General features: G+C 56.7%; 2 protein-coding genes and 2 long non-coding RNA genes across 6 annotated transcripts; 2 read left to right on the plus strand and 2 right to left on the minus strand.

Moving 5' to 3' along the window:
• Nucleotides 1–5390: 5390 nt before the first annotated feature.
• On the minus strand, nucleotides 5391–19029 carry RBPMS (RNA binding protein, mRNA processing factor). Its single transcript, XM_069012452.1, has 9 exons — nucleotides 18909–19029; nucleotides 12970–13047; nucleotides 12738–12776; nucleotides 12551–12613; nucleotides 11669–11819; nucleotides 10821–10951; nucleotides 9040–9109; nucleotides 7635–7740; nucleotides 5391–7025 (listed from the first exon to the last, which is right to left on the minus strand). Exons 1-7 carry the CDS (start codon nucleotides 18969–18971, stop codon nucleotides 9047–9049), a joined length of 588 nt encoding a protein of 195 aa, XP_068868553.1. The 5' UTR covers nucleotides 18972–19029; the 3' UTR covers nucleotides 5391–7025; nucleotides 7635–7740; nucleotides 9040–9046.
• On the plus strand, nucleotides 9058–11660 carry LOC138109300 (uncharacterized). Of its 2 annotated transcripts, XR_011150392.1 has the most exons (4): nucleotides 9058–9133; nucleotides 11029–11124; nucleotides 11207–11457; nucleotides 11528–11660. It is a non-coding gene; the product is annotated as an uncharacterized lncRNA (long non-coding RNA). The 2 variants fall into 2 exon arrangements; XR_011150391.1 differs by having other exon boundaries at nucleotides 11029–11457.
• Nucleotides 19030–19704: 675 nt separating the features above from the next.
• On the plus strand, nucleotides 19705–21985 carry LOC138109299 (uncharacterized). 2 transcript variants are annotated; one of them, XR_011150390.1, is made up of 4 exons: nucleotides 19705–20114; nucleotides 20377–20586; nucleotides 20698–20855; nucleotides 21850–21985. It is a non-coding gene; the product is annotated as an uncharacterized lncRNA (long non-coding RNA). The 2 variants fall into 2 exon arrangements; XR_011150389.1 differs by lacking the exon at nucleotides 21850–21985 and having other exon boundaries at nucleotides 20698–21034.
• Nucleotides 21113–23204, minus strand: DCTN6 (dynactin subunit 6). Its single transcript, XM_069012454.1, has 7 exons — nucleotides 23108–23204; nucleotides 22901–22965; nucleotides 22716–22821; nucleotides 21992–22080; nucleotides 21750–21797; nucleotides 21504–21646; nucleotides 21113–21425 (listed from the first exon to the last, which is right to left on the minus strand). The coding sequence occupies exons 1-7, from the start codon at nucleotides 23128–23130 to the stop codon at nucleotides 21327–21329; spliced, it is 573 nt and encodes a 190-aa protein (XP_068868555.1). The 5' UTR covers nucleotides 23131–23204; the 3' UTR covers nucleotides 21113–21326.
• Between the last annotated feature and the right edge of the window lie 1586 nt (nucleotides 23205–24790).

Genomic DNA, 24790 nt, shown 5'->3' on the forward strand with positions numbered 1-24790 from the left:
TGGCCTGTTAGTGGTGTCGACTGTAGACAAGCAGTGGTGTAGCAAACAAGTTCAGACAATAAGCACAGAATCGTAGAATCCCAGGCTGGTTTGGGTTGGAAGGGACCTTGAAGATCTTCCTGTTCCACCCCCTGCCATGGGCAAGGACACCTTCCACTAGATCAGGTTGCTCCAAACCCACTCCAACCCAGCCTTGGACACTTCCAGGGATGGGGCAGCCACAGCTCTGGGTAGTCTGTGCCAAGGCCTCAGCACCCTCACAGGAAAGACTTTATTCCATATATCTAAGCTAAATTTCCCCTCTTCCAGTTTGTACCCATTTCACCTTGTCCTGTCACTACAGTCCTTGATGAAGAGTCCCTCTCTGGCTTCCTTGTAGGCCCCTTCAGATACTGGAACCATACAACCTTCTCTTCTCCAGGGTGAACAGACCCAACATTCTGAGCCTGTCAAAAAGAAGAGGAGCATGAGCTCCTCTCTTTTGCGTAGACTTCAGGAGTTGAGTTTTGTTTCCCAAACAGAGATGCTCCCAGCACTCCTTTTTTCCCAAGACCTCTTAAAGATCCAATGGTGGAACTAGAGAACATCTCAGATTACATGAACATGAGTCTGTTTGCTGAAACCATTTTAGTACCATTCCAGTCCACTTCAGTCTCTTCACAGCATTATATCCTGATCAGGCTTTTTGCTGAAGTTCAGCTGTTAAAAACTTAAACCTCCTTCATATTCCGCCAGGGTATTCTCTTGTGTTCTGTGTCTGGCAGAATGACTCTCCCAGTGGCCAAAACCACCATGCCCTCAGCTTGCTTACTTTGGCAAAACCCTTCTTCCCTCAGACTGGCATTGCAAAGGGCTGCTGAGAGGCATCACATTCTGTCCTGCCAGCCTTGGGCCATTATCCCATTTTTCTCCTCCTTCCCTGGAAGCATCTGCTGTAAACCAGGAAGATGAAGGCACTTGGGCTGAGAACATAGAGTATTTCAGATAGAAGTGGTCTGTGGCAGGCACCTTGTTCTCAGGCATTCCAGGAAGGTTCTTTGGCAAGCCCATCTCAGTGCCGTCTTCACCTGTCCCTGCCTCTTCCACTCTCCTCAGGCTCCTGTCCAGCAAGGACAGTGTTCCCTCAGCTCCAGTATTTGGTGTGTTGATCCTGACAAGGTTTTCCCTTTTTAAGGGACAAGTTGAGTAGCCCAGGTGTGTCGCACCTCTAAACATGGGTCTCTACTAACTTCTTTCCTAAAAGTTGCTCTGACTGAGGTGTTATTCCACCTCTTCCATTCTGATGATCATTCTGGAAGGAGATGGAAAACAGCAGGATTGTGTATGGTTGAATGAGAAAACTGACATAAGGCAATGTGTACCAGAGCTAATCTATAATTCATCATGATCATTCCAGGCTTTTAGAAGGCGGAGGAGAGCGAGGCGAGGGAGCCCTGAGAAAGGGTATGGAGGCCCTGCACGTGGCTGCAGCCAGCGAGGGCTGTCACTTCCGATGAGCACGGGCGGGCGGTGCCGGGCCACCAGGGAGAGCCACGCTCCCAGTACCTGCTGATGAGGAGGGGTTGCCTTTGCAGATGACTAGAAGCAACCGTGGTGCTGACATCTCATTATTTCCAGCTTTGTTCTTCACTTTCCGGTCGTTGCTAATGTACCAGGCCCAAATTCCTTTGTGTGTTACTGCCTCGGGGGGCCTCTGGCAGCTCCTGTTTCTGAGGGAAGGATGTCCAGGAGAGCCAGTGCTTACTGTTGGCTGGTTAGACTGGCAAGGCTAACCACTGACAGCCATGAGGCAGAGAAGAGCTTGGATCTCAACCTGCTGGTGCTGCCTTCCTACGGCTGGCAGAGTCAGGGATATGGCAAATCAGGTGATTTGGGATTCAGTCTCCTCCTGAGGGAGAGAGAGTCTGCTCTGGCACTGTTCCTCTGGCTCTGTAGTATGTTCTGACCGTGTCTGTGTTGTCAGTCCCACACAGGCTCTGTGGACACGTCCCTGTAAAGCAGATAAGGAAGATTGGCATCTCCCCAGAAGAGAGGGCTTGCCTGGACACAGCAGGGCTCCCTGGTATTGCATAGCTGTAACTGTTCTCTTCCCAAATGAGGGGACCACGGCCTGCACTGCTCTGGTAAGGGCCAGCAGAGCAAGGGAAGCAGTTGGCTCTGCTCGGCACTAGGGAGCTCACACTTGGACAATGTGTCTAGTTTAGGCCTCCCCTTCTCTTTAATCCCTGCTCCATCCTTCAGGATGCTGGCTGAAGCTCCCAGGCTGGTCAGGGCTGGGAGCAGAGCGCCTGGGAGGAGGAGTGGGGAGCTGGGACTGCTCAGGGTGTTGAGCAGGTGGCTGGGGGTGTATGTGATCATAAGGTGCAGCGATGTGAAGGGCAGTGAGGAGGATGATGTGGTCAAACGCTTTTGGCAGCCATGGCAGATGACATAATAAGGGAATGTGGGAAGTTTGGCTTGAATATAGGAAAAAAACAGCTGGTGGGGAGATGTCTCCATCCATGGAGGGTTCAAGTATTGCCCAGACAAGACCAGGATACCCAGGTCTCCTCTCTTGGTGGCAACAGTCCTGTTCTGAGAGGGAGGTTGGATCAGAGACCTCCTGCAGACCCTTGTACCCACATGCTCCTGTGGGTCCAAGCCCTGGTTCCTTCGGTGCCTCCTGGTGTGCTGTAAGAGCAGTTCTTGTTTCTCTCTGGCTTGCTTTCTGCTGCTTTGGCTTGCAGTGGCCTCTGTGTTACTCAACAGCCCGGGAAAAACAGCCATGACTCTGAAAACCCATCAGTGCTTCTGTGGCTGGGATTCACGTGTCGAACTGCACCGGCCTCGTGGGTTGGACATTGTGCAGAGTACAAGCACAGCAGGGGAAAAGGATGGTTAAGGCAGGAGGTTGTCCTGCCATTAAGTTAATTTTTTGACTATATACCTGCACTTCTGGGCTTGCATCCAAGGCCTGAAGTACTTGTGCGGTTTCTTCCTGCCTCCATCAGTTTGGTTGTGTTCTCTATTCCCTCCTGAGCTGGTTATTAATTATGGAGACTGCAGAGATGAAGTCCAGGCTCTGCTAATGGTTGACTTCCCAGTGCTTTAGAGGCAGCATTTCAGGGACCTGCTAATGGTATTTCTTAGCTTTGCTTTTTTAAGCTCCACCGCTGTCTTGGTTTGTACCCTGAGCGAGGCAGGTAGCAGTGTTTAAGTGTTGGCTGAAGCCTGGCTCTCAGGGCAGATCACATCTGCAGCACCCAGCTCATTCCCCTGGGTTGAAATGTCCTCCTTTTTGTGCTGGCAGGGAGAACAGAGCAGCCTTGCCTGGCAGCTCTCAGGCAGTGCAGTGACCCTTGCGGGGTGGCACCTCTCAATTTCCCCTTTAGGAATCAGGGAACAAATCCATGCTGAGCGCTGTGCCGGGCCCCAACTGTCCTCACAAAGCCACCCACCTCTTTGCTTTTACGCACTGCCTTCCCTCGCAGCCTGTGTCTCAGCCTTTAAAGCTGCCTGGCCAAGCCCTGGTGCTCTCACATCTTTCCTTTCCCAGCCTTGTTATTCCTTCTCCCCCTCTCCCAGGAGCGGCGCTGGGCTTGCTCCTCCTCCCTGCCCCATCCGGGCTGCGGGTGCTGCCTGCCTCGGCGCCGGCTTTGTCTGCCCTTTGCTCTCCCTGGCCCAGCTGGTGCATCTCCATTCCCGTGGCAGGATCCCCTGTCCCTGCTGCTGCCTGACCATCCACCCCAAATTCTCTGAGAAATATGGCTTTCCTTCTCCCACCTTGTTCCTATTTCTCTGCCGTTCACTTGTGTCTGTCTGATCTGGGGAATCAGCGCTGTATTTTGACTTGTAGACCCTGCCAAGCTGTTCCCTGCCTTTGCAGCTGCTTCCAGCCTGCTGCCGGTCAGCCAACCTCTGTGCAGGGATGCACAGGAAGGAGCTGCCTGCATCCCCCCGCTCCCTGAGCTTAGCCTTATGTTAGGGGGATGGGAAGAGAAAGACTTGGGAAAGCGGAAACAATGAGAGTGCAAGATCTCAGTTTGGTTTTTCCAGCTCTGCCTGTTCATATCCCCCAGGACTTAGCCTGGTATCGGATGGCAGCACTGGCCTGGGAGTCCCCGATCCCGTTTTGCAATTCTCCAGTGTCAGCCAGCAGCTCGGGCCTTCCTGTAAGCGCCGCGATGGTCACAGGGAAGGAATGTTCCCCCAGCCGCATGGGGAAAGGTCACCGCGGGCAAAGGGGACTCCAGGGCCGGGCGAGCAGCGTGCTGCTCCCGCCCCATGCTGATGAGGGCAATGCTCATCAGCACAGAGACAAAAACAGGCTGGTTCATGGGGGAAATTGAAAAAAAAAAATGGTTCAAGAGGTTAAATATTTTGGGCAAGGCCCCACTTCCTCTTGCAGGGCAGTTCTGGGAGCAGATACCCAGGCAAAGTCCAGGAGGATGTGTGCATGTTTCATGGCTCTCTTAGCTGGAGGATGTTTGCTGCTGAATCTGCTCCCAAAAACATTTGTGTGTCCCTTAAAGTGGTGCCTGGGACAGAGATTTTGGCCAGTTGCTGCTGCTCGGAGCAGCTCTTGGGCTGAGCAGCATTGTTGTGGCTCCCTTCCCTTCCTCCCCTGTGCCTGCCAACAAACCTCTCCCCTGGATGCAACTCGGAAGGAAAGCTGTGAAAGCTGTGACTCGCGGTGGCGATGGCCACAGCGGGATTAACATCCAACATTAAGGGCTTAACTCATCCCTGCCAGCCGGGGGTTTCAAATAACTGCCGTGCCTCTTCCTTCCACCCTGGAGCTTGTAGCTTTTTTAATCCTGTCCTTTACACCCCGTTTTCCAGGCTGCCTTTGCTAAGCTGGAGCTTGCTCCTGGCACTTTGTTTTTGAAGCCTGGCCTCTTGGCTGAAGCTCCTGGGGGTGATGGTTACATTTGTCAGGGTAGGAGCAGAGCAGAGAAAGGAGGAGGAATTTCTAGGTTGGGCTTACAAGCCCGAGTTTTTCAAAATTCCCAGCATGTTAAAAAAAATACAGAGCTAATCTGGCCCTTCGTCTCTAGGTTACGTTTGCCCCAGCCGAGGCTGAGCTCATGGAAAATTGCATCCTAGCTCCTGTGCTCCCTGCCAAGATTAGTAGGTTTAAAAACTAACCGATAACATCTTTGTAAACTTGGAGTAATTTCTTTAAAGCCTGCTGATCCTTCCAGCCTGGATCTTGGAGCTTTCCTAGATATCCAAGAGAGCCAAACAAGACAATGGCATCTGCCCTGAAAAATCACCCAGGAGCCTCACAGTGCTTTCAACTATTCCCGAGGGAGGAAAGAGGCTGATGTTCGCCAAGGCCCTGAGGGGTGTGTTGGGATCCTTCTCCCTGTTCCTAACCAGATAGACGGCACACAACAACGCTCTGCGCGTAACTTATAATAATCACCGGTTTTATTTTTAAAAAATTACAATAGAAAAGTACCTTTAAACATATTTCCAAAAGCAGAGTAGACAATGTGGAAGCTTCTCTCCTCTCCACAAGACAAAGTACAGGAAATAGTTTGCTAAAAGAGTTAGTCCGTCGCTTGGGAACGCTGGTATCGTTCCTTTAAGAGCTGCTGAGGTTTGTCTTGGATTTGATTTCTTCTCACATCACTTTTATCAGTCCCATTTTTTACAGAAGACCCCAACGGGACAGTTTCTGATCGTGAAAAATCCCATTTTCTCATCCCCCTGTCCCACCCTGACTGCCAGAATCTCAGCCATCTTATTTTGGCCCACCCACAGGACAAGAGGAAAGAGAAAGGAAAAGGTGATGATGTTTAACGAGGCCACGAACAGCTGGGAAAAACCGGCTATGGCGAGGCCTGGGCAGCAGCTGAGCTCAGTGTTCCCTGCAGCTGGAATGGAGACAGGGGGAAAGGCAATGGAAGGAGAAGTTCTGCGCCTCCCTTTGCAAGAAACCGAAACCTAATAGAGGTTTGGGGTCAGTTTGCTCTGTTCTTTTTCCAAATTCCTCCTGGAGCAAGGAGAACTCATATGTCAAGCAGTCTCTCTACTGGTACTCTATGTCTGTAGAGGATGTTGGCAGCCTCCCTTTCTCATCTTTGCACATGGAAACATGGGAATGCTGTGCAGGGAGCAGCCAGACCAGCATAACATTGGCACTAAAACCCCAGGCCAGGCCAGGCTAGTGCATAATGGGAAGCCCCTCAGGACTTGTGTCCAACCTCGAGGAAGCTGGCAAACCAAGGATTTGTCAGTATGTTCTTTCATACAGCAGTTTACGTTGCCTGTAACAGCTTGGAGCAGTCATGGCAGGAGGAGGAGGAGGAGGAGGAGGAGGAGGAGGCAAATTGTCACCTTGCTACATGTGTGGGCTGTCCGCCCATCCCTGATCCGAGCCGTTGTACCCCACGGAAGCTTTGCACAGCAGCTATGAACACAGCCCCAAGGTAAAAAAAACACCGGAAGAAAGTTCCTGATTGTCCTGCCTGCTTGTCATTTGGTGCAACTGGGAAGAGAACAGTAATACTGTAGTGTTTGCAGACGCCTTGCCAGCACGGCCAGAGCACAATTCCTGTGCCAGAGGGAGCACAATTCCTATAAACCCACGTCGTGTGTGTCGACATCCTCACACGTGAACATCATGCCTTTGACATGCAGCTGATGGGCCCAGGGGATAATAAGACTCTTCTGTACACATCTCAAAAGTCAAGCACAAAACCTGTGGTCCGACCCGGTGTAAGATTGTCCTCCTGAGGAGCTTTGGTACAAAAATACTTGCTCTTGTTTTGGTTTTTTTTTTCCTTTGTTTTTTCTTTTTTTTTGTAGTCTGCTTTCCTATGGTTCCGTTTGAAAAGCCTTTTCAAACACTACAACAATGCCTGTCAAACCATGCTTTCGGGAGTAACACACTCTTCCTTACAAATATACAGTGTAAAAGAGGAAAATATTATTACTAGGTATGTTTTTCTTTTTTTCTTCTAGGAGAGCAGATGTGTGATAGAGGCTGTGGGAAAGTCTTGGAGGAATCCAAACTTGTGTGAGGTTTTTTTTCAAGCCTGAAACAACAAAGAGAAGTGTTAAAAAAAAAAAGCAGCTGTGATGGAGGAAAAAGGGCTGTGGTTAATATCTCTTCCTTAGTGGAAGGAAGGAAGGTAGGAGAGAGGGAGGCTTGTTTTGGATATCCACATCAGTACCATGCTCTAAGGACAGTTGATTAGCAGGAAAAGGGCAAGGTGGGAAATGCCTGCGAGGAGAGACCGTCGCAACCCAGGCATAAAGAACCCCACTGATCCCACTTTGTTCCTCCCATTGGCTGTAGCCCCTGGGGTTTGAGCTGGGAAGCTGGGAGTTAAGTTCGAGTTTAATTTTGCACTTAAGTGGAATTCAGTCTCTGTTGATCCAAGGCAGGAAGCAAGGACGGAGATGAGATTAGCGGGGGTAATTCAAAGCCGAGAGGCATTCCTTGGCTGTGGAAACTCTCACCCCAGATAACAGTGATAAAGGCGGGAATGGCAGAGCCATGTTTCTGCAGGGCAGCAGCTGGAGCAGCCCCAGGGTCATGCCAACCCCTATTCCCTGCCTATTCATTCAGGGATACTGTGTTGGCTTCCCCACTCCTCTGCCCCCTTCCCAAAGCAGCCAAGTCCACGGGGTTGCGTCCTTACCAGCACACTGAAGTCCTGTGGAGAGCACATCAACCCAGTAGCCGCCTTGGAAGACTCCATTAATACCCACAAGACTGACTGTAGGCCACCATCACACACCTGAGACCTGTGGGAGGACGCAGCGGAGAGTGAGGGACGCTGGCACTGGGGACTGAGGTCAGTGTGCTGTGGGGAGGGGTGATTGCACAGTGACCGGAGTCGGCACTTCCTGAGGGGACAGTTTGCAGGTTAGTGGTGTTCAGCCAAAGATGGGGCTTGGTGATCTCAGAGGTCTTTTCCAACCTAACTGATGCTGTGATTAGCCCTGCCCTGATGGGCTCCAGGCAGCAAATACAGACAGAGCCCGGTCCTCAGCCAAACCCTCACTGGGCTGTGCCCTTCCCAGCTGGGCGAGCCTGGAAGGGAAACAGGAGGTCCCTGACCCTCCATCCTCGCCACCCACTGTGGTTCCTGGGCTGGTGGACCTGTTTCAAGGGATTCATCTCCCCTTCCAAAACATGTCTCTGCTTACATTTTATCTGGAAACATTGGCGTGTTGCATATTTTCGAAGAACCATTGGTTCCCAAAGCCCTGCTGCTCCCTATTTTTATCTGCTGGGCCTAAAATAGTCAGTGAATTCTTTATGGATCCAAGTCTGCGGCTGGCTGCAGCCAGGGCTGGGCCTCCTGCCCTCCCGTCTGAGTGACCTCGCAGCCACAGCCCAAGGCCACAGATGCCAGGCAGATGGACAGAGCAGTCACATGTGAGCATGGCAGCTGATGCCAGAGCTTTGGATCCACTGGCGTTTCTCCACAGGTGGTGTGAAAGCAGGAGGCTTCCCAGCAGGGATGGTTCCCAGCTAGGATGGTCCAGGCAGGCTGGGATTGCAGGGCAGGCGGTGCTCAGTGTCCACCGAGGCTCTTTTCCCTCTTCCATTTGAGTCTACTTTGTTTGTTTATCCACAAAGGCCAAAGTTATTTGCAGAGCATGTCTTGCAAGGCTTTTTCCATCCAAAGAGGTCCGAGATGGAATGGGATTGGTTCTTCCCTCCTGCTTGGCAGCCGGGTGCTCAGTAAGGCTGTGCTTCTTGTTTTGGCAGCCCCACCACCCCGGGCTGCCTGGATAGTTTTCCTTAAGGTTTAATGAGGTGATTGTGTCGGGGCTGCCTTCTTTTCTATCACAACACCCCCCTCTGGCATGGTGCCTTTCCCTCCTGCCCCAGGACATGTAGGAAAGTGTTGGGGTGAGTCGTGGCAGGGACATCCCCGTCTGGGGACAAGGAGAGACTTTGGGTGTCTGCTGAAAGGTGGCCACCCACCCTGAGCTGCTGGAGACCCCAGGAGTCACCGAGGGGGAAGCCCAGGATAAAAGTGAAGGTGGCCCCCAGCCAGCAGAGAAGGATGGGAGCGGGACAGTGGCACTCACCCGGCATTCAGCAGAACTGACGGGACTTCCAGCCCTGAGAACCAGCTTCGGAGGGAGGGAGCCAGCGCATCTGCAAAGACAAGGGGGACACAAGGTGAGAAAGGGGTGGCTGCCCACCCTGGCAAGATCAGGCCTCGTCTGGGCTCCCTTTTCCTGGCTTTTCTCAGGCACAGAGCAGAGGGCGGTTGGAACACCAGCAGTACAGCCATCCCAGTGCCAGTTCCAACAGTAACACTAGGGCTGAGCACAGCCCCCAGCATCGCTGCTTCCAGCAGGATGGAGCTGGGACAGCAGCACCATGGTCCCACTGAGCAGGAGTGAGCTCATCCTTCTTAGCTCCTGCACAGCCCACTTGAAACAGGGCGGAAAATATCAGATGCCAAAATTTGGTGTGCAGGCACTCGGTGCTCTGCCAGGTAACTCCCAAGCCAGCCCCACCATCCATCCTGCAGTTCCTGGTCCCACTACTGTCTGCAGGATCCAGCAAAGCAGCTCCAGTTTGGATGGTGGCACGTGTTCCAATGCCCCACCACCAAACCCACAACACCAGCAGCTGCACAGCAGGATGGGAAGGTGCCACCACCACCCTCCCCACCATGCTGATATTTCACATCAGATAGTAGTGCTTTTGTCTAACATCAGGTCTCGGCCTGGGTTTTCCCAAGGGACCCTCAGAGCTTCCGTACGCTGCTGTTTCCTTGTCTGTGTGCTTCCCCGAGCAGGGCAGGTGCTGCCTGTTAGCAGTTATTTGACAAGGCAAGTACGTAGCTGCAATAATATTTACCAGCGCTCTTCCTATGAACAGCAGGGCCCAAAAAGCTGGAGTTTCATCCAAAGGCTGCGCATGGTTTGTGCACTGAGCACTTTTCCTCACCCTCCTGCTCAAACCAGCCCCTGGCTGCTCCAGCTCCCAGTGATGGTGGCTCTGGACAACCTGGCTCAATCCCGGCAGGCCAAGGCCAAAAGCCTTTGGAATACAGTTTATCTGGCATCTCTCTTTGCATGCTCTTGTTTCCTCCTGTTCATCACTGAGCTGGAGCCAGCAGCAAGGAGCAAAAGCTGGGATGATGTCCAGTACGGATGCTGAAGAGGTAGCTGCCCTTTCCTCCCTTGTGGCAGGGGTCCCTTCCCAGCACCCCCATGATGCTGCAAGGCTGGCACTGCAAAGAAATCCTCTTCCTCCGCCATTTCCACTTCTCCTCCTCTTTCCCCTGCTCCTCTCCCAGGCAGATGGTTAATTTTTAACAGCCACATGCTGCCTTCAGGGGCCACCGGCAGTGGCAGCCGGCAGAAAGCGCTTGTGACAAGGCAGCACCTCGTCAGTAAAAGATGGATCCTCCATTTGCACTTCGCTTCCCTCTGCTCCCCGTGAGAGCTGCTTGGCTTTGCACCCCACCAACAGCAGGCCACATCCCAGCGATGGTCCAGGGGCAGCCAGGGGTTCTGGAGCCCTCATCTCACACTGGCAGCCAGATGGGTGGTTCGGGACCAGGAGCACTGGGGATGGTCCAGACCCTGAGAGGATCCCCATCCCTCCCTCCTCCCTCCCCACCTGCCCTACCACAGGCACCAGTGAAAGTAGGAAGGCAGAGAGAGGTGTCTGGGGAAAGGCAGGACCCCTGCCAGCATTCAACTCCATTTGGGAGCCTTCCCTAAATCTCAGGGAGCGGGGAGTGAGTGCCTGTTAGCCGGGCAGAGTTAGTGGTGCGGCGAGCACCGAGGGGAAGGGGGTCCGGGGTGGGCGGGAGGGTGAGCGGTGGTGGCAGATGGGTCGGAATTACCTGGGCGTGCAGCGAAGCGGGATAGGTGAAAGCAGGAGGAGGTAGAGCAGGTGCTAGTTCCGCTGGGTACAGGGGGTACGGCCCCCAGACTTCAGGGCTACTGGGGTAAAGTGCAGGCACTGTGAGCTCATCTGCAAGAGAAGAAGAGGGAGAGTTAACGGTGACCACAGGGCTGCGACCCTCGCTGCCTCCTTCCTTCTCCCCCCAGGCAGGAGCAGAGCTGCCCCTGGAAATGTGTGAGATGCCACCGTCAAGAGCCGACCCACAAAGCCAACACGGAACTCGACGGCTGGGATAACACAGGGTGAGCAATGCTATGGGGCTGGGAGCATTGCTGAGGGAGCCAGGGCTGGGCTCATTGTCTCCAAGAGGTTTATTAATCCCAGGGATCCAGCAGAGGAGAGTGTGCAGCTCATGCCTATGTGCAACACCCGAGGTGAGGAACCGGCGTCTGCACAAGAGAAGCTCTTCCAGAAGCAGAAACAGCACTCATGGCAGGACATTGCCAAGGTTTCAGCTGGGACCTCATCCTGCTCCCAGGCACCATGCCAGGCTTGCTGTCACCTGTCCCAGGTCCTCTCCAGCACCAGCAGCTGCCTTTGGGAACCCCCAGCATTTGCCACCACACAGCAAGCAGGTACCACTGCTTCCAGTTGGACCCGGTATTCCCCTTTGCCACCCCCTCACAGTATTCCTGCTCCTTCCAGCATCCATAGGCTTGGCATGCTACATCCACCCATGATCTCTGCATGACATCACATTCCCAGAATAAGGTGTTCTCCCAAGGATGGGGGCAACCCCAGGTGCCTGCCAACCCAAACCCTGCTGGCAGTGCAGGGGGTACTCACAGGGCTCCCGGGCGATGAACTGAGGTACGGCGGTGGGGAGAGGGGTGCTGGGATTTGGGGTGCCCACCAGCTTGTTCTTGGCCATCTTGGTGTTGGCCTTGGCAAACTCCAGCCGCAGCGTCTGGGGGATCTCGGGGTCGAAGCGGATGCCCTGCGGGAGGGAAGGAGGGAAGGAGGCACGGCGGGTGGGCGAGCACCGCCGCGTGCCGGCCCCGCAGCAAAAATAACCCCTCGTTATTTATGGGTTTTTTTCAACTTCCAGCCCTGAAATGAGCTAATTTGCCGGGCCCCAAGGCAGCTCACATTCCTCCGGCATCTTTAGCATCGGCACCATATTTGGCAGTCGGCATCCCACAAGGCCGAGCTCTTATCCAGAGGGATTAGCGGAGCCAAAAAAAAAGTTTTACATTGAAAATGAAGACAAGGAAAAAAAACAACCCCAAACCAAAATGCAGGGAGAACTGGGGAGGAATTAGAGAACCAGCTCCACACCGTTCTGCCTGTGACTGTTTTCAGGTAACTTCACAGAGTTGCTAAAAGAAAGTGAAATTTGCTTTTTCTTTTGCAGTCTTGGCTGGGATTTTTCCTGCTGAATAAACAGGAGAGGCTGGGAATGCTGTTTCTCACTTGTATCTAAGGCTTGAATCCTGACGGTTCAAGCCCTCCTGGATGGCCCTGAGAAAGGTGAGAGGGACGCAGCCCCCCAGGGGGGAAGATGTAGCTGAGAAACAGTGATGGGATTGTGTGGAGGGATGAGGATGCCATGGGGCCAGCTGGCATGGGAGGTGCACATCCCTGGGGTGAAGGAATTCAGAGAGTATCTGGGGACACAGAAACAAGGGGGAAAGGGAGCAATGGAGTGGCTGGGCCAGGCACACTCACGTTCAGCGCGTTCTTTGCTGCCTCCGCCTCAGAGCGGCTGTCGAAGCTGACGAAGCCCACGGGCTGTGGAGGAGGGACAGGAGGCATCAGTCAGGCTGGTGGGGAGCAGAGAGGGGAGCCCCTCACCCCAGGGAATGGTGGTACCAGGGAATGGTGGGATGGTTGCCCCATTTGGAGCGTCTCCTACCTGCTTGGATGTGAGTTTGATGAGAGACCCTTCGTACCCCTGCAAGGAAAGGATAAAAAAGGGTGTTTGGTGGAGATCCCCACAATTAAATAGTAATAACTGAATTAACTGACTGAATAAGACTTTTTGAGGAGAACCAGTGGGCTCCCAGATCCCAGCCGTTTGGGGCTGTGAGACTGGGGCAGGGCCAGCCCCGTGCTTTCAGCCTCCCTTTCCCTCCCCAGTTCAATACCTTAAAGGGCCTGAAGAGCAGGTAAAGTTCCCGGGGCTTGATGTCCAGAGGCAACCCACTGACAAAGAGTGTCCTCACCTGGAAAAGAAGAAAGGAGGTGCCTGGGGACCCTCTCTCATCCCTAACTTGATGATACACCACGCTTCCCACAGCCAGAGGGACAATGCCAGCCCAAGGGGAACCTCCTGGGCAGACAAAAGCCTTAAGCCACACTTGAGTGATGCTGAATTTTTGGGATGGGTGTCCCCATCCTTCAGGTGGTCATAGAGGAAGCTGATAAGGCACCATGGAAAGGTAACAGAGACCTGTCCTCATCCCACCAAGTGCTCTCCAGGACAAAAAGCTCACAGAATCCCAGCACCTTCCAACCCCGACAAACAGGATTTCTCACTCCCGTGATCCCGGACTCCACAGACAATGCCTATTGTCTCAGTTTAATTGCAGCAGCTCATTAAGGACTGGGAGAAGCAAACTGCCAACTCTTCCTTCTGGAGGAATGGCCCTGGTTTGGAGGGGGTTGGATTTAAGCAGCTTGGCCCTGGTTTGTAAAAGTCCTTTTAAAGGGGTTTTATCCCTTTCTAGGTGTATCTAATGTTTGTCATGGTGCAGCATTCTCAAACTTGGTGTGTTTGGGAGAAATCCTGCTCCCACCACCCTGAGGGGGAATGTGGAGTTCCTCAGGGATGGGCAAACCCCGTGCAGGAATGGTTTTGCTTTACAACCAGCTCGTAGCTAGGAGAGCAGTGCGGGGATGTGACCCTGCTGTTCCTCTCCTCATCCCCAAAATCTCATCCAAACACTTTGGGCTGGAGGAGGGGAAAACGTCAGTGTATTTTATTTAATTTTTTTGGCCAGGCACCCTGCCTGCCCCATTCCCTGGGAAAGATACATGGGAAACAGCCAGAAACAGCCAGCCCAGGCCTATTCTTTTGCTGACATTTCTTCTTTCTCTTGCAGATAAGCTATCTCCCCCATCTCCCAGCCTGGGAGCAGCAAACATTCCTGCTTTGTGGAACAAAACCTCTGGCTGACCTATATCTATTAAATAACAAAAGGTACTCGAGCTGTTTGCACATAGCCCTTGTGTCAACAGCCCTGGTGATACCCATCCTGGGTACCAGCATTATCATCACCATCAGCATCCCTGCGGGTATCAGCATCCAGGCTGGATGGGATCAGCGGAGCAGGTATGTCCTCACACCTTCCTGAGGCAGAGCTGCAGGCAGGCACAGCCTGCTAGCATGTCCCCTCTACTGGGACCATCCCCAGTGGGCTGGAAGCCCCCCAGAGCGCCTTAGGGGACCCCTCCCAGTCTTCTGCCTGTCTCCTGAAACTGGGAGTGATGGAGCGTCCCACAGTGTTCAGTGCTGCTCCATCCCCAGTGGAGACACTGCCCGAATTTCTCCTGGCAGGGGCTGGAGAGGGATTCACCTGGAGGATCTCCCCTTGTGTCCAAGAAATTCAACTTAAAGAAAGCAAACTTATCCTTTGCTCAGGGAAAAAATATTCCCTTTCAGCCAGGTCTGCCTGAGCACAGCTGCTATCCAGGGAATTGACTCGCCAGACACATCCACCTTCCCAGGTGGGTTTGCATCCCGAGGAGGCCGAGCATCCCTGCATGGTGTCTCCTGTCATCATCCCTGGAGCCATCCCTGGCTTCCTGCCTCTCTTCTCCCTGGGGAGCTTCAGGAAACACCAGAAGCGCTGGCGACTGCTCCGCTGGGGGGGAATTGGGAAAACCCGCTGCCAGTTTGCCGCATCCCTGAAATCCAAACCCTACATGCCCAAGCCTGCCAGACCATTTATCTCCAAAGCAACATGGAAGAGAGACAGGAGAGACGAAAGGTCCCAAGGAGCCCTCCAAAATTCAGCCCCAGAGAGGAAGGGCTTCTCTAATGACTTTGTTTTCTTTGCAAGTTCAAACGCGGGTCGGCCAAGTTTGAATCTGTAAAATTATACAGCGGCAAGAGGGAGAAGGGCTCCAAAGGATCCCCCAGCTGGATTCCAGCCCCAAAAGGGTGTTTGGGGCCCGGGACAGGGGATGGAGACGAGCTTCTGGGTGCTCCCCATCTGCACCCTGCAAATGTACCCAGCCCCAGGGTTGTTTGAGTAGGTCCTACATAAACAGCATCCTTTTGCTGGGTAACAAGCAGGTGGGACTGGCAGAGCAAGGGAACATCCTTGGGGATAATCCCAGCAGGCTGGGCAGATATCCTTTTGCCAAGGCAAAGATTCTAGGCAGAAATATTACTCCTGCCCTTAAATGGAAGGGGAGCTTTGGCCCGCAGGGAGGTGCTCGAGGTTTTCGTGTGCTGAGAGATCCCAGGGATTCAGTCCCCATCCTCTACCAGAAACACTCCTAGGGCAAAATCCTGCCCTGAAGCAGGAAAAAAAAAAAGCCTTATCAGAGAAGTTGCCAGGGAGCAGGGAAGTATATGTTCTTCCATAGGGAAGAATTACTCTTTCTGGTAAGTGGATCAGGCACGGCACCTGCTCCCAAAGGAGTCCTGGGACAGGGCCAGACCTACAGCTCTTGAGCAAGGATTAAAGGGCACTGGAGCATGGGATTCCCCCAGCCCAAACCCCACGGTCTTTTTGGACAGCCTGAGCTGCTTCATTTCAGTTCTGCTGTACAAACATTTTTCAGTTTCTTTTTGGTGGAGCATTTCTCCATTTCTCCTTCTTAAAATCTGGGATGAAACCAAAGATGTTTTTTAAGTCAGGAGGAGCTCAAAGGTAACCACCTTGACTTCCTTCCATGGGGATGGCAGCTGTAGGACTGCTCCAAGTCCCTTTCCACAGTCCTCCTCTGCTCCTGCTTCTGTACCCCACAGCTCCCAGATTTGCCAGAGCTGCTGAATCCCACCAGTGTTGCCTCACTCCTGGTTTGTCCCCTCCTGGCTTTTATTGTCCCTGCAGGAATTCTGCTCTTCATCTCTGCTACTCTCCCCCTCCTCAGAAATCATCCCCTTCTGGCCTGTCCCTCTCGCCTTTGCATCCTACCATCCCATTCTGTTGTCCCCGAATTTCTGCATCCCATCTTGGGCCAGTTTAAGGGATGCTGGAAAGGGTCTATGGGGATTTGCTAGGATGGTCAGGGCTGAGGACCTGCAAGGAGAGGCAAAGATCTGGGCCAGGAGGTGACTGGGGTCTCCAGAGCATGGATCAAGGCTGACCCCAGCATGGAGAGGTCCGTGATGGAGTGCCAGCAGCCCTCCTCTTCCTCTTCCTCATATGAAGCTACAAGCCAGGTTTGTCTCCCGAAGGTAAGGAGGCACCAGGGAGGCATTTGCCTGGCTTAGACCCCCATCAGATGGCGGTGCCCGCAGGGACGCCAGGTGCCCCAGCGGCCGTGCCCTGCCGGCATGGTCCTGGTCCCGGTCCCCTGCCCAAACCACCCCCGGTAAACGTTAACAGGCCGTGGGGAGGCGGGAGGCGTCCGGGTGATTCATCCACGAGGCATTTAATCGCCTCCTTCAGCCCAGCTCCCGTCCCTCGTCCGTCCGTCCGCCCCTTCCAGCGGGGCTCGCTTTAATTCTCCACCAGCCGATTATCCGCCTGACTGCCCGCCGCCGGGGAGGCACCGGATCCCGGCGGGAGCTGAAGGGCGATGGCACGGGACTGCCATCGAGCCGTGGAACAGGGCGAGCAGGGCTTCCCCTCCCATTCCCGTCAAAGCGGGGTGCTGCCTCCCCCGCACGGGGTGCATTCCCGCCCCGCCGGGATTAGTCCTGGCATAAATAGTCTCTTGGCTAATGGAGCGTCTTCCTCGGCTGGGTTTAGATTCCCGGGCTGTGTGTACGCATGCCTTCAGCCCGCAAAACTCCCCGACATAAACAAGGCTGAGGCCGCGGGATGCCGGTTCCTCCGCCCGGGGCATGCGGGAGGACCGGAAAAAATCTCCGGCCTCGCCACCCGTAGCCGCTTCTCTGGAGAGTCACGGTTCTCTCACGTCCGGTGAAGGACAGGAGAGGAACAGCCCTTAGGGAAAAGCGAGTCCAGAGCTGCCGGGGCTGGAACGAGGAAGCGGCAGAGGAAAAGGCAGTGAGCAGCCAAGGGAGCAGATGGGAGATTGCAACAGAGCGGAGGAGCGGCGGGATCAGGCGGGGGTCACACACGGCCCCGTCCCGCCTGCAGCTTGCTCCCAAACCCTCCGGACCCCACGCTTCAAGGAGGAAAGGAAGCAGGAGCGCGGGGGGATGCAACACAGGGGCCACGGGGGCAAATTTTATCCATTCGCTGGGCACATCCCCCCCCAGAAATCATCCCTGGGGTCCCCTCCCCATGACACGGTTCCCCCGGGATGAGGGATCTGGCATGGGACGGGGACGAGGGCCACGAGCCGGGCTCTCCGCAGCCACTCCGCTACCAAATAAGGCCTCCGCCGAGCCTTTTACATGCCGTTCTCGCCCGGCCCAAGTGACGTGACCGCCTTCCCAAATTGTTCTGGCTCCTCCGTGGGGAAGCCCCTGGCCCACCGCTCCCATGCACGGGGGGGTCCTTTCCGGCGGGACAGAGGAGAGGCACGGGGAGGCCACCCGGGGTGCGAGGAGCAGACAGGAGGAGCGGGGCTGAAGTGGAGGCTTTTCCCACCTGGCAGCACCCTGCCTGACCTCCCTGGGATGGGGGGGTTGCTTCTCCCTCTTTACAAAAGGAACAGGAGGCTGGAGGGCAAGCCCTGGGAGGGGGGAGGTGGGACACAGTAGCTGGGCAACCCCCTTCCCCTGCGCTTGAGCAAACAGACAGCACCGGCTCCTCCAGCCTGGGCTGGAAAAACTCCTGCAGGGAAAATACCTGCCTGGCACCGGAGGAGCCCAGCTTGCAGGCATGAGTGGCCATCGCCCTCCTCATGTGTCCGCGGCACCGTGGGTGCCCCTGGCACCTCCCAGCCGTCCCCTCCGGAGGCTCCCCATGTCCAGCATCACCGGGTCAGGGGGTCCCCAAGGATCAGCAGCGCAGCAGCCAGCCCCAGGCCCTCCGGATCCAACCGGGAGCAGAGCGAGGGCTGCCCTTTGCCAGCACGGTACAGGCCATGCTTTTGGAAAAGGCAGCAGGCCTCCATGGATGTCGCCCACTGCCATGCCCAGCCGAGCCACAGCTGCAGCATTATCTCCCACACACCCCGCAAGGCTACCAGTGAAAAAAACTCCCCGTTATTTAGGAAACTTAGGGAAGTCTGAAGCCAGAACCACCTCTGGAATAAGCAAATGAAGGCAGGCGACAGCGGGCGATGGAACTGCGGTGGCCACCAACCAGGGACCCCAGCAGGAGCCAGCAGGGACCTGCCAGAGCAGCCCAGCGGGTGGAGGGTGAGGAGGAAGAGGAGGTCTCAGATAGGAATCTTCCCGCTCTCGCCCTCACAAAGTCCAAATTCCCATCTCAAGGTCACGGGCAAAACCAGGAACTTCGCGGCTGGAATGAAGAAAACCAGCTCTCACCGTGGCGGGGTGTGGGGTTGGTCTCCCGTGGGGATGGGAGCGTTTCGGACATCTTTGGGCTGAGACCCATGGGAATGAGATGCGCGGCCGCTGGATGCACGGTACCCACTGGCACCGGCAGCACCAGGCACCGGCACCGGGGGGAGCCGGGTTTACCCCCCACGCCCCCCGGGGAGATTCATGTCTCGAGTGGGGCTCCCCGCGCCCTCAGGTTCCCTCCGGCGCGGCAGAGGGGCGTGTGCGGGACGCCCCAGGGGGATGCGGGTGGTGAATGGGGGCGTCCCCGGCAGCGGGATGTGCTCCCGCCGCTCGTCCCTGTCCCCCCCGCCGCAGCCCCGGGTACCGGGAGCCGCGGAAGCCGACGGGACCCCCCCGGCGCGGACTCCCCATCCCGCGTGGGTGCGTGGGCACTCGCGGAGCGCAGCCCCCGGGGATCGCGGGTGGGGAGGGGGATGCCGGACCCCCCCCGCCCCAAATCCCCCGTGTGTGTCCCCTCGGTACCTCCTCCTCGGGCAGGCTGGTGTCGGCGGGGCCGCCCTCCCTGTCGGCGGGGACGCTGCTCATGGTGCGACCGGCCAGGCTCCTCGTCCCGCCGGCGGCAGCCGCGTCCGGGCGGGCGGCGCTGGAGGCTGGTCCCGGAGACGGCGGGGGGGGTCGGGGCGGGGCGGCGCGGCCGGGGAGGGACGGGGCGGGGGCGCGGCGGAGCGGCGGGGACGGACCGGGGCGCGGGGGGATGGAGGAGCGCAGGGTCGGGGATACGGGAGGTGGGCGAGGGGACGCGTGGCTGCGGGGTTGGGAACGCGGGACACAGAGCTAGGGAGATGGGACAGTGCCGGGAACATAAGACACAAGGCTGGGACACAGGACAGAAGGCTGGGGACACAGAGTTGGGAATACGGGACAATGCTGGAGACACAGAACACAGTCTAGGACATGGAGTTGGGGATACCGGATACAAGGCTGGGGACACAGAGGACAAGGATGGGGAGATGGACCCAGTCTCAGGGACATGGGACACAGGCTGGGGGTATAGGACAGGGCTGGGCATATGGGACAGAGTCCTGGGGACATGAGACATAGGCTGGGGACACAGGACGCAAGGTTAAGGATACAGGACAAGGACACAGGCTGAGGACAATGGGGCACAGTCCCAGGGACGTGAATGCATCAGGGCTGTGGGGCAGAGGAGGGGACAGTGCTGGGGACACCCGATGCAGGGCTGGGGGCAGTGGAGGGACCAGTGGGGGTTCATCACCTCAACCAGCCCCACCTGGGGGCTCAGCCCCTCCCTGCCTGGCCCGGGGACTGCATTTAGGCTTCATGCTTAGGCTGGGCTTTTGCTGAGTCTGCGCTGGGCCTGGCATCGTGCACACTTCATTCTAGAGCTCGGTGTCGGGTCGTTCCAGCCCTGCACAGCCCCACGGAGGGGTCTGCGGTCACGCAGGGCTGCACTTGGCTTCGGAGCAGCGTGACGGAGACCCTCGGGGTGGAGACCAGCAGCTGTGTCCAGAGCAGGTGCTGCCTCCGCACAATGCTCGGGGACCGGAGGTGACGCCGGGACATCCTGCCCATGGCACAGGGCTCGTTCCCAACGGGCACTTAAGGTCACGGCTCGCCTTTCTGCACCTCACCGCCCGAAACAGACCTGGGGGCAGCTGCCCACGTGTCCTGCCGGCTGCCCAGGGGACACAGCCTGGCCACCCACAGGTTTGCAGCCTCCCCGCAGCAGCGATTTACAGGGCAGAACCTCTCGTGACGGGAGGAGGTGGAAATGAGCTGCACCAGCTGGATTTGTGGGAGCGGGAAGTGTCTGGCTACAAGGGCAGCTGACTCCCAGAGGGAATCTAGAGCACAGGGACTGATCTAGTCACCCAAATCTGCTGGAGCCTCTGGCTTTCGGGGTAGGTTTTCAGCAGAGGGAGAATGTGGAGATGTGTTTTATCTCCCGTTGTTTCCTCCCCCTCCACAGGCATGTCCACAAAAAGCTCTGGCTGGACAGCAGGCGAGACAACATTCACACTATTCACAACCCTTATTTGGACTCAGCTTTGGGGAAGAGCTGCAGTTCCCCATCAGCGCTGGAACCCAGTTTGGAATCACAAACCGGAAAAATGGGAGGTTTGGATTTTTGGTAGCCATGAAACTGGACTTGGAGAGAAAATCTAGTTGGCTCCAGCAGGTATTGCACCGCTTCCTTGCCTTGAAACCCCTGGTCCCAACCCCAAGCCCCATGTCCTGGGCTTCCTCTGTGGTGGTTGCTGATGCTCTCCCCCATCTCTCTTTCCTACAGGAATTTCTGCCGCAGCATTGATGTCCATCTGTGCTGGGAAACAATGCTGGACTGTGTCATCCAGGGATAGAAGGGGAAGTTGTGAACAGCTACGGACTCTGGGGGGATGGCTGGGAAGCATGGCGAGTCCCAAGGCTCCAGTGGAACGAGTGGAGAAGGTTCAGCTCTGCTCTGGGTCCTCTGGGAGGGAATCCGAGCAGGAGCAGCCTTCGGGGGAAGGGGCAGAGGGTGGAACCGGGTCCGTGGAGCTTTTCCCAGCCCAGGGTCCGCGTGGCTCCGGGATGCGGGCCGGGATCCCCGCGGAGCGCGGGGTCACATCGCCCTCTGCCGGCGCGACGGGGGAGGCGCGGGGAGGTGGCACCGGGGGTGACCCAGGCACCGCACCCCGCACAGTCAAAGGGCTGCGGTTCCCTCGGACGGCAGAACGGGGGATATTTTATTCCCAAAACAAAACGAACAATAGAGTTAACGAGAGTGAGAGACAGACTCAAAGCAGGTCCGAGATTCCCGGTGAAGATAAATAAATGACACAAACAAGCAAGAAATGGTTTGATGGAATGAGGGACTTCCCGGAGTGTGTAGTGCTTCCCAGGACCAAACACCCGGCACTGGAAGCAGCAGGTGGATGCTCAACTCTTGACAGGCGTGGACGGGGCCTTCATGGTCTTCTTCAGGTGGTGGTAGTTGGGCAGGATCTTCATCAGGAAATCCAGCTGCAGCGTCTGGGGCTGGAAAGGGAGGCAGGGGAGGTGAGGGAACAGGCTCAGGGGGGCAGGTGACAGCGTGTCCCCGTGTCACACACGCACCTGCGGCCGCTCGGTCTGCACGCGCCGCAGGCAGTCGGCCCCGTAGATGACGGTGTTCTCCGGGATCACCTCGTAGGTGTTCACGTTGCAGCAGGCCCCGATGATGCAGCCGCTCGTCAGGATCACATTCCTGCCAACAAACGCTGCCAGGGAGAGGGAGAGAGAGGGATCCCTGTGAGAGTCGTCCCCACAGCGTTTACAGGAGCAAAATCTCAGCAGGGCCGAAGACGATAAGCTGAGAATTACCTTTGGATTCAATGACGTTGTTGTCTCCCACCTTCATCGCCTGGGAATCTACAGGTCTGGGTTAAGTACAGCTGTAAAATGCTTTGCTTTTTTTCAACAGGTGAAAACCCCTGATGCCATTTCAAACCACCACCCAGCCCACCCTGGGCTATTTGAACCCCGACAGAGCCCAAGATGCTTCCCCCTGGAGGGATCCAGAAGCACAGCGTATCTGGTGGTTTGTCACTGCACAGCAAGGATACAGCACCCGACCTCAAAAACATTGTTGGTGCCGATGACCATGGGCTTGGGCTCCACATTTTCGCTCTCCGGGGTTATATTTTCTGGATACCTGCAAGAAGGAAGAATAGATTTCCATGTTTGAGATCAAGATGCCAGTGTCCTGTGTGGCAGCTCTGAAGCCACAGATATCCCACCCAATTCAGCTGGACTGTGGGAATTTTGAGACTGCTTAGGATTAGGATTCCTCTACTCTGTCAGCTTGAGAAAGATTCGGAGGGGGGAACTTAGCAACCATCCAGTTGCTGATGAAGGAGGCCTACAGGGAAGCTGGAGAAGGACTCTTTCTCAGGAAACTGGAATGACAGACCACGGAGTAATGGGCACAGACTTAAACAGGGGAAATTTAGGTTAGATATATGTAAGAAAATATTTTCTGTGATGGGGAATATGTTGCCCAGGGCAATAGTGGCTGCCCCAATCCTGGAAGTGTTCAAGGCCAGGTTGGATGGGGTTTGGAGCAACCTCATCCAGCAGAAGGTGTCCCTGCCTGTGGCAGGGGGGGTGATATGAGATGATCTTTAAGGTCCCTTCAAACACTTAACATTTGATAATTCTATGATGCTATAGCTCCTCCCCAAGCCATAGTGCCACACATATACACAAAAACATGAAATTTGGTGATTTTTTTTTTTAATAAACTCTACCTCCCCGGGGTTTTAAGCCCTCCCCGGGTGTCGCACGGACCCGTTGATGATGAGTGCCTGCTCCTCGATCAGGTTCCCTTCTCCGATGATGATGGGCCCCGCCTCGGCGATGATGCGGGCCTTGGGATGGATCACGGTCCTGGGCCCTGCGGGGACAGCCCGGCGTCACCCCGCGCCCGCACCCGGCGGGGGGGACAGGGCCGGGGTCGGGGACAGGGCCCTTACCGATGGTCACGTCCCCGCGGATCTCGCTCTCCACGCACACCACGGCGCCCGGCGCGATCTTCACGCTGCGGGGAGCGACGGGGCGGTCACGGGGGATCCGCCGAGGGACCGCGCGGAGATGCGAGGAGGAGACGCCGCGTCCCGGGGTGGTTGTGGGAGGGATCGAAGGGAAACCGGGAGGGATCGAGGAGGGGGATCGGAACTCACCTCTTCTGCGCCTTCTCCGCCATGGCCGCGGCCAGCCACGCCTGCGCGGGGCGGAGCTCCGGGGCTGCGCGGGCGGTCCCGGCCCCGGCGGCGCCACCGCCCGGCCCCCGCCGCTCCTCCGGGAGCCCCGGCAGGTGCTGGGCTGGCACCGCCCGCCCCAGGTGAGGAAAGGGGCTCGGAAAGGGATGAGGCTGAGCCGGGCACCTGGAAACAGAGACCGAGGCCCGTGTTTGGGGGCTCAGAGGGGGTCCTGCGTGTTCGTGCTTGGGAAACAGACACCAAGTCCCATGTTTGTGGGCACCAGGTTCATTTGGCCTGTTTTAGGGTCCGGAAATAAATAAATCAGACTTTTTTTTTTTCCTCAGAAATGGAGACAAAGTCCTGTGGAGTTTTTTTTTTTGGGGGGGGTGGCTTCAAAGTGCTCCGTTGTTGGCACTTGGAACCAGCCCCACCTGGGCAGTCTTAGGGCTGCGAAACAGACTCCAATCCTGTTTGCGGAGGGCGAAAGGAGGCTCATCCAGACTTTGTTCACTGAGCCCAAATCCTGAGTTTTGGGGCTCGGGACCGAGCCCAGCCAGGTGAGGGGTACCGGCCCCGGGGGGCAGGGCCACGGAGCGCGGGGCGGGGCGGGCCCGGCTGAGCGGAGCGGGCTCAGGTGTGCGGGGCGGGGCCGGCCCAGGTGTGCGGGGCTCCAGGGCGGCTGCGCGGGGCGGGACCGAAGGTATTTAAAGCCCGGAAGAGGCCGCTGCCGCCATTTGCGCCTTCAGGACGCGGTGGGGTCAGCGGTGGACGGTCTGGGCTCCTTCGGTGGGGCCCAGGTGAGGTTCCCCTCTATCCCTTTTTCCTCCCCCTCCTACCCCTTACCCCTCTCCCCCTCCTCCCAAGTTCCCCATTCCCTCCTCTCTCTGCGCCGCTGTGCACCTCGACCCCCCACTCCTTCCTTAGTTCTTTCCTCCATTCCTTCCCCCTGTTTTCGCTATTACCCCATCCGAGCTCCCCTCTATTCCCCCTCTACGTCTCATGCCTACACCTTCCTCCCCCACACCCGGCCTCCCTCTATTCCCCTTCACTCCTTTACAAGCCCTGACCCCTGCCTCTATTCTCATCCTCCCTGCCCATCCCGACCCCGCCTCCCCTTAACCTCCCCTTCTGCTCTCCTATGCCCCCCTCTACCCTCCCTGTCCCCTCTATCCTCCCTCTCTCTCCCTTATCCCTTTCTCTCTTTCCCCGCAGCCGCGGGGTTCGGGGCGCCGGATAATAAAGCCCAGAGGGCCGGAGCCCGGCGCCCCTCGCTCGAGCCCCCACACGGGGCCGGGCCCGCTGTGCGGGTCCCCCCATGCAGTTCACAAACACCGCCCGACACCGCCGGGGCTCCGGCTGTCCCCACATCACACTGGGGGTCCCCGGGGGGGGGGGGTTGGGGGGTTCAGGATGGGCCCCCTCCTCAGGAGGGGGTCCGGGGGGTGGGGTGGGTTAGGGAGGGTTGGAGGGGAGGGAGGGCCCCCTCCGGAGGAGGGGGTCCTGGGGAGGGGGTTGGGGCGGGGCCCCCTCCGGAGGAGGGGGTCCGGGGTGGGAGGGGTTAAGGGGGGTCCACCCCCTCCTAGCCCCTCCCATCCCGGACCCTCTCCTCCGGCCGGGGTCCATCCCGACCCCCTCCCTGGGACCCCCTCCTCCGGACAGGGG

This window comes from Aphelocoma coerulescens, chromosome 4 (assembly GCF_041296385.1).
Source record: "Aphelocoma coerulescens isolate FSJ_1873_10779 chromosome 4, UR_Acoe_1.0, whole genome shotgun sequence".
Taxonomy (NCBI): domain Eukaryota; kingdom Metazoa; phylum Chordata; class Aves; order Passeriformes; family Corvidae; genus Aphelocoma; species Aphelocoma coerulescens.

Excerpts from the sequence above, each read along its gene's own strand:
- DCTN6 (XM_069012454.1), bottom strand. The coding sequence starts at position 23,130 with ATGGCGGAGAAGGCGCAGAAGAG. Across the intron at positions 22,822-22,900 it reads CCGCGGGGACGTGACCATCG|GGCCCAGGACCGTGATCCAT; the intron begins GTAAGGGCCCTG and ends CTGTCCCCGCAG. Across the intron at positions 21,798-21,991 it reads TGTTTTTGAGGTCGGGTGCT|ATTCCCAGGCGATGAAGGTG; the intron begins GTATCCTTGCTG and ends CCAGACCTGTAG.
- RBPMS (XM_069012452.1), bottom strand. The coding sequence starts at position 18,971 with ATGAGCAGCGTCCCCGCCGACAGGGAGGGCGGCCCCGCCGACACCAGC. Across the intron at positions 12,777-12,969 it reads TGCTCTTCAGGCCCTTTAAG|GGGTACGAAGGGTCTCTCAT; the intron begins GTATTGAACTGG and ends CTTTCCTTGCAG. Across the intron at positions 11,820-12,550 it reads CAGCAAAGAACGCGCTGAAC|GGCATCCGCTTCGACCCCGA; the intron begins GTGAGTGTGCCT and ends TCCCTCCCGCAG.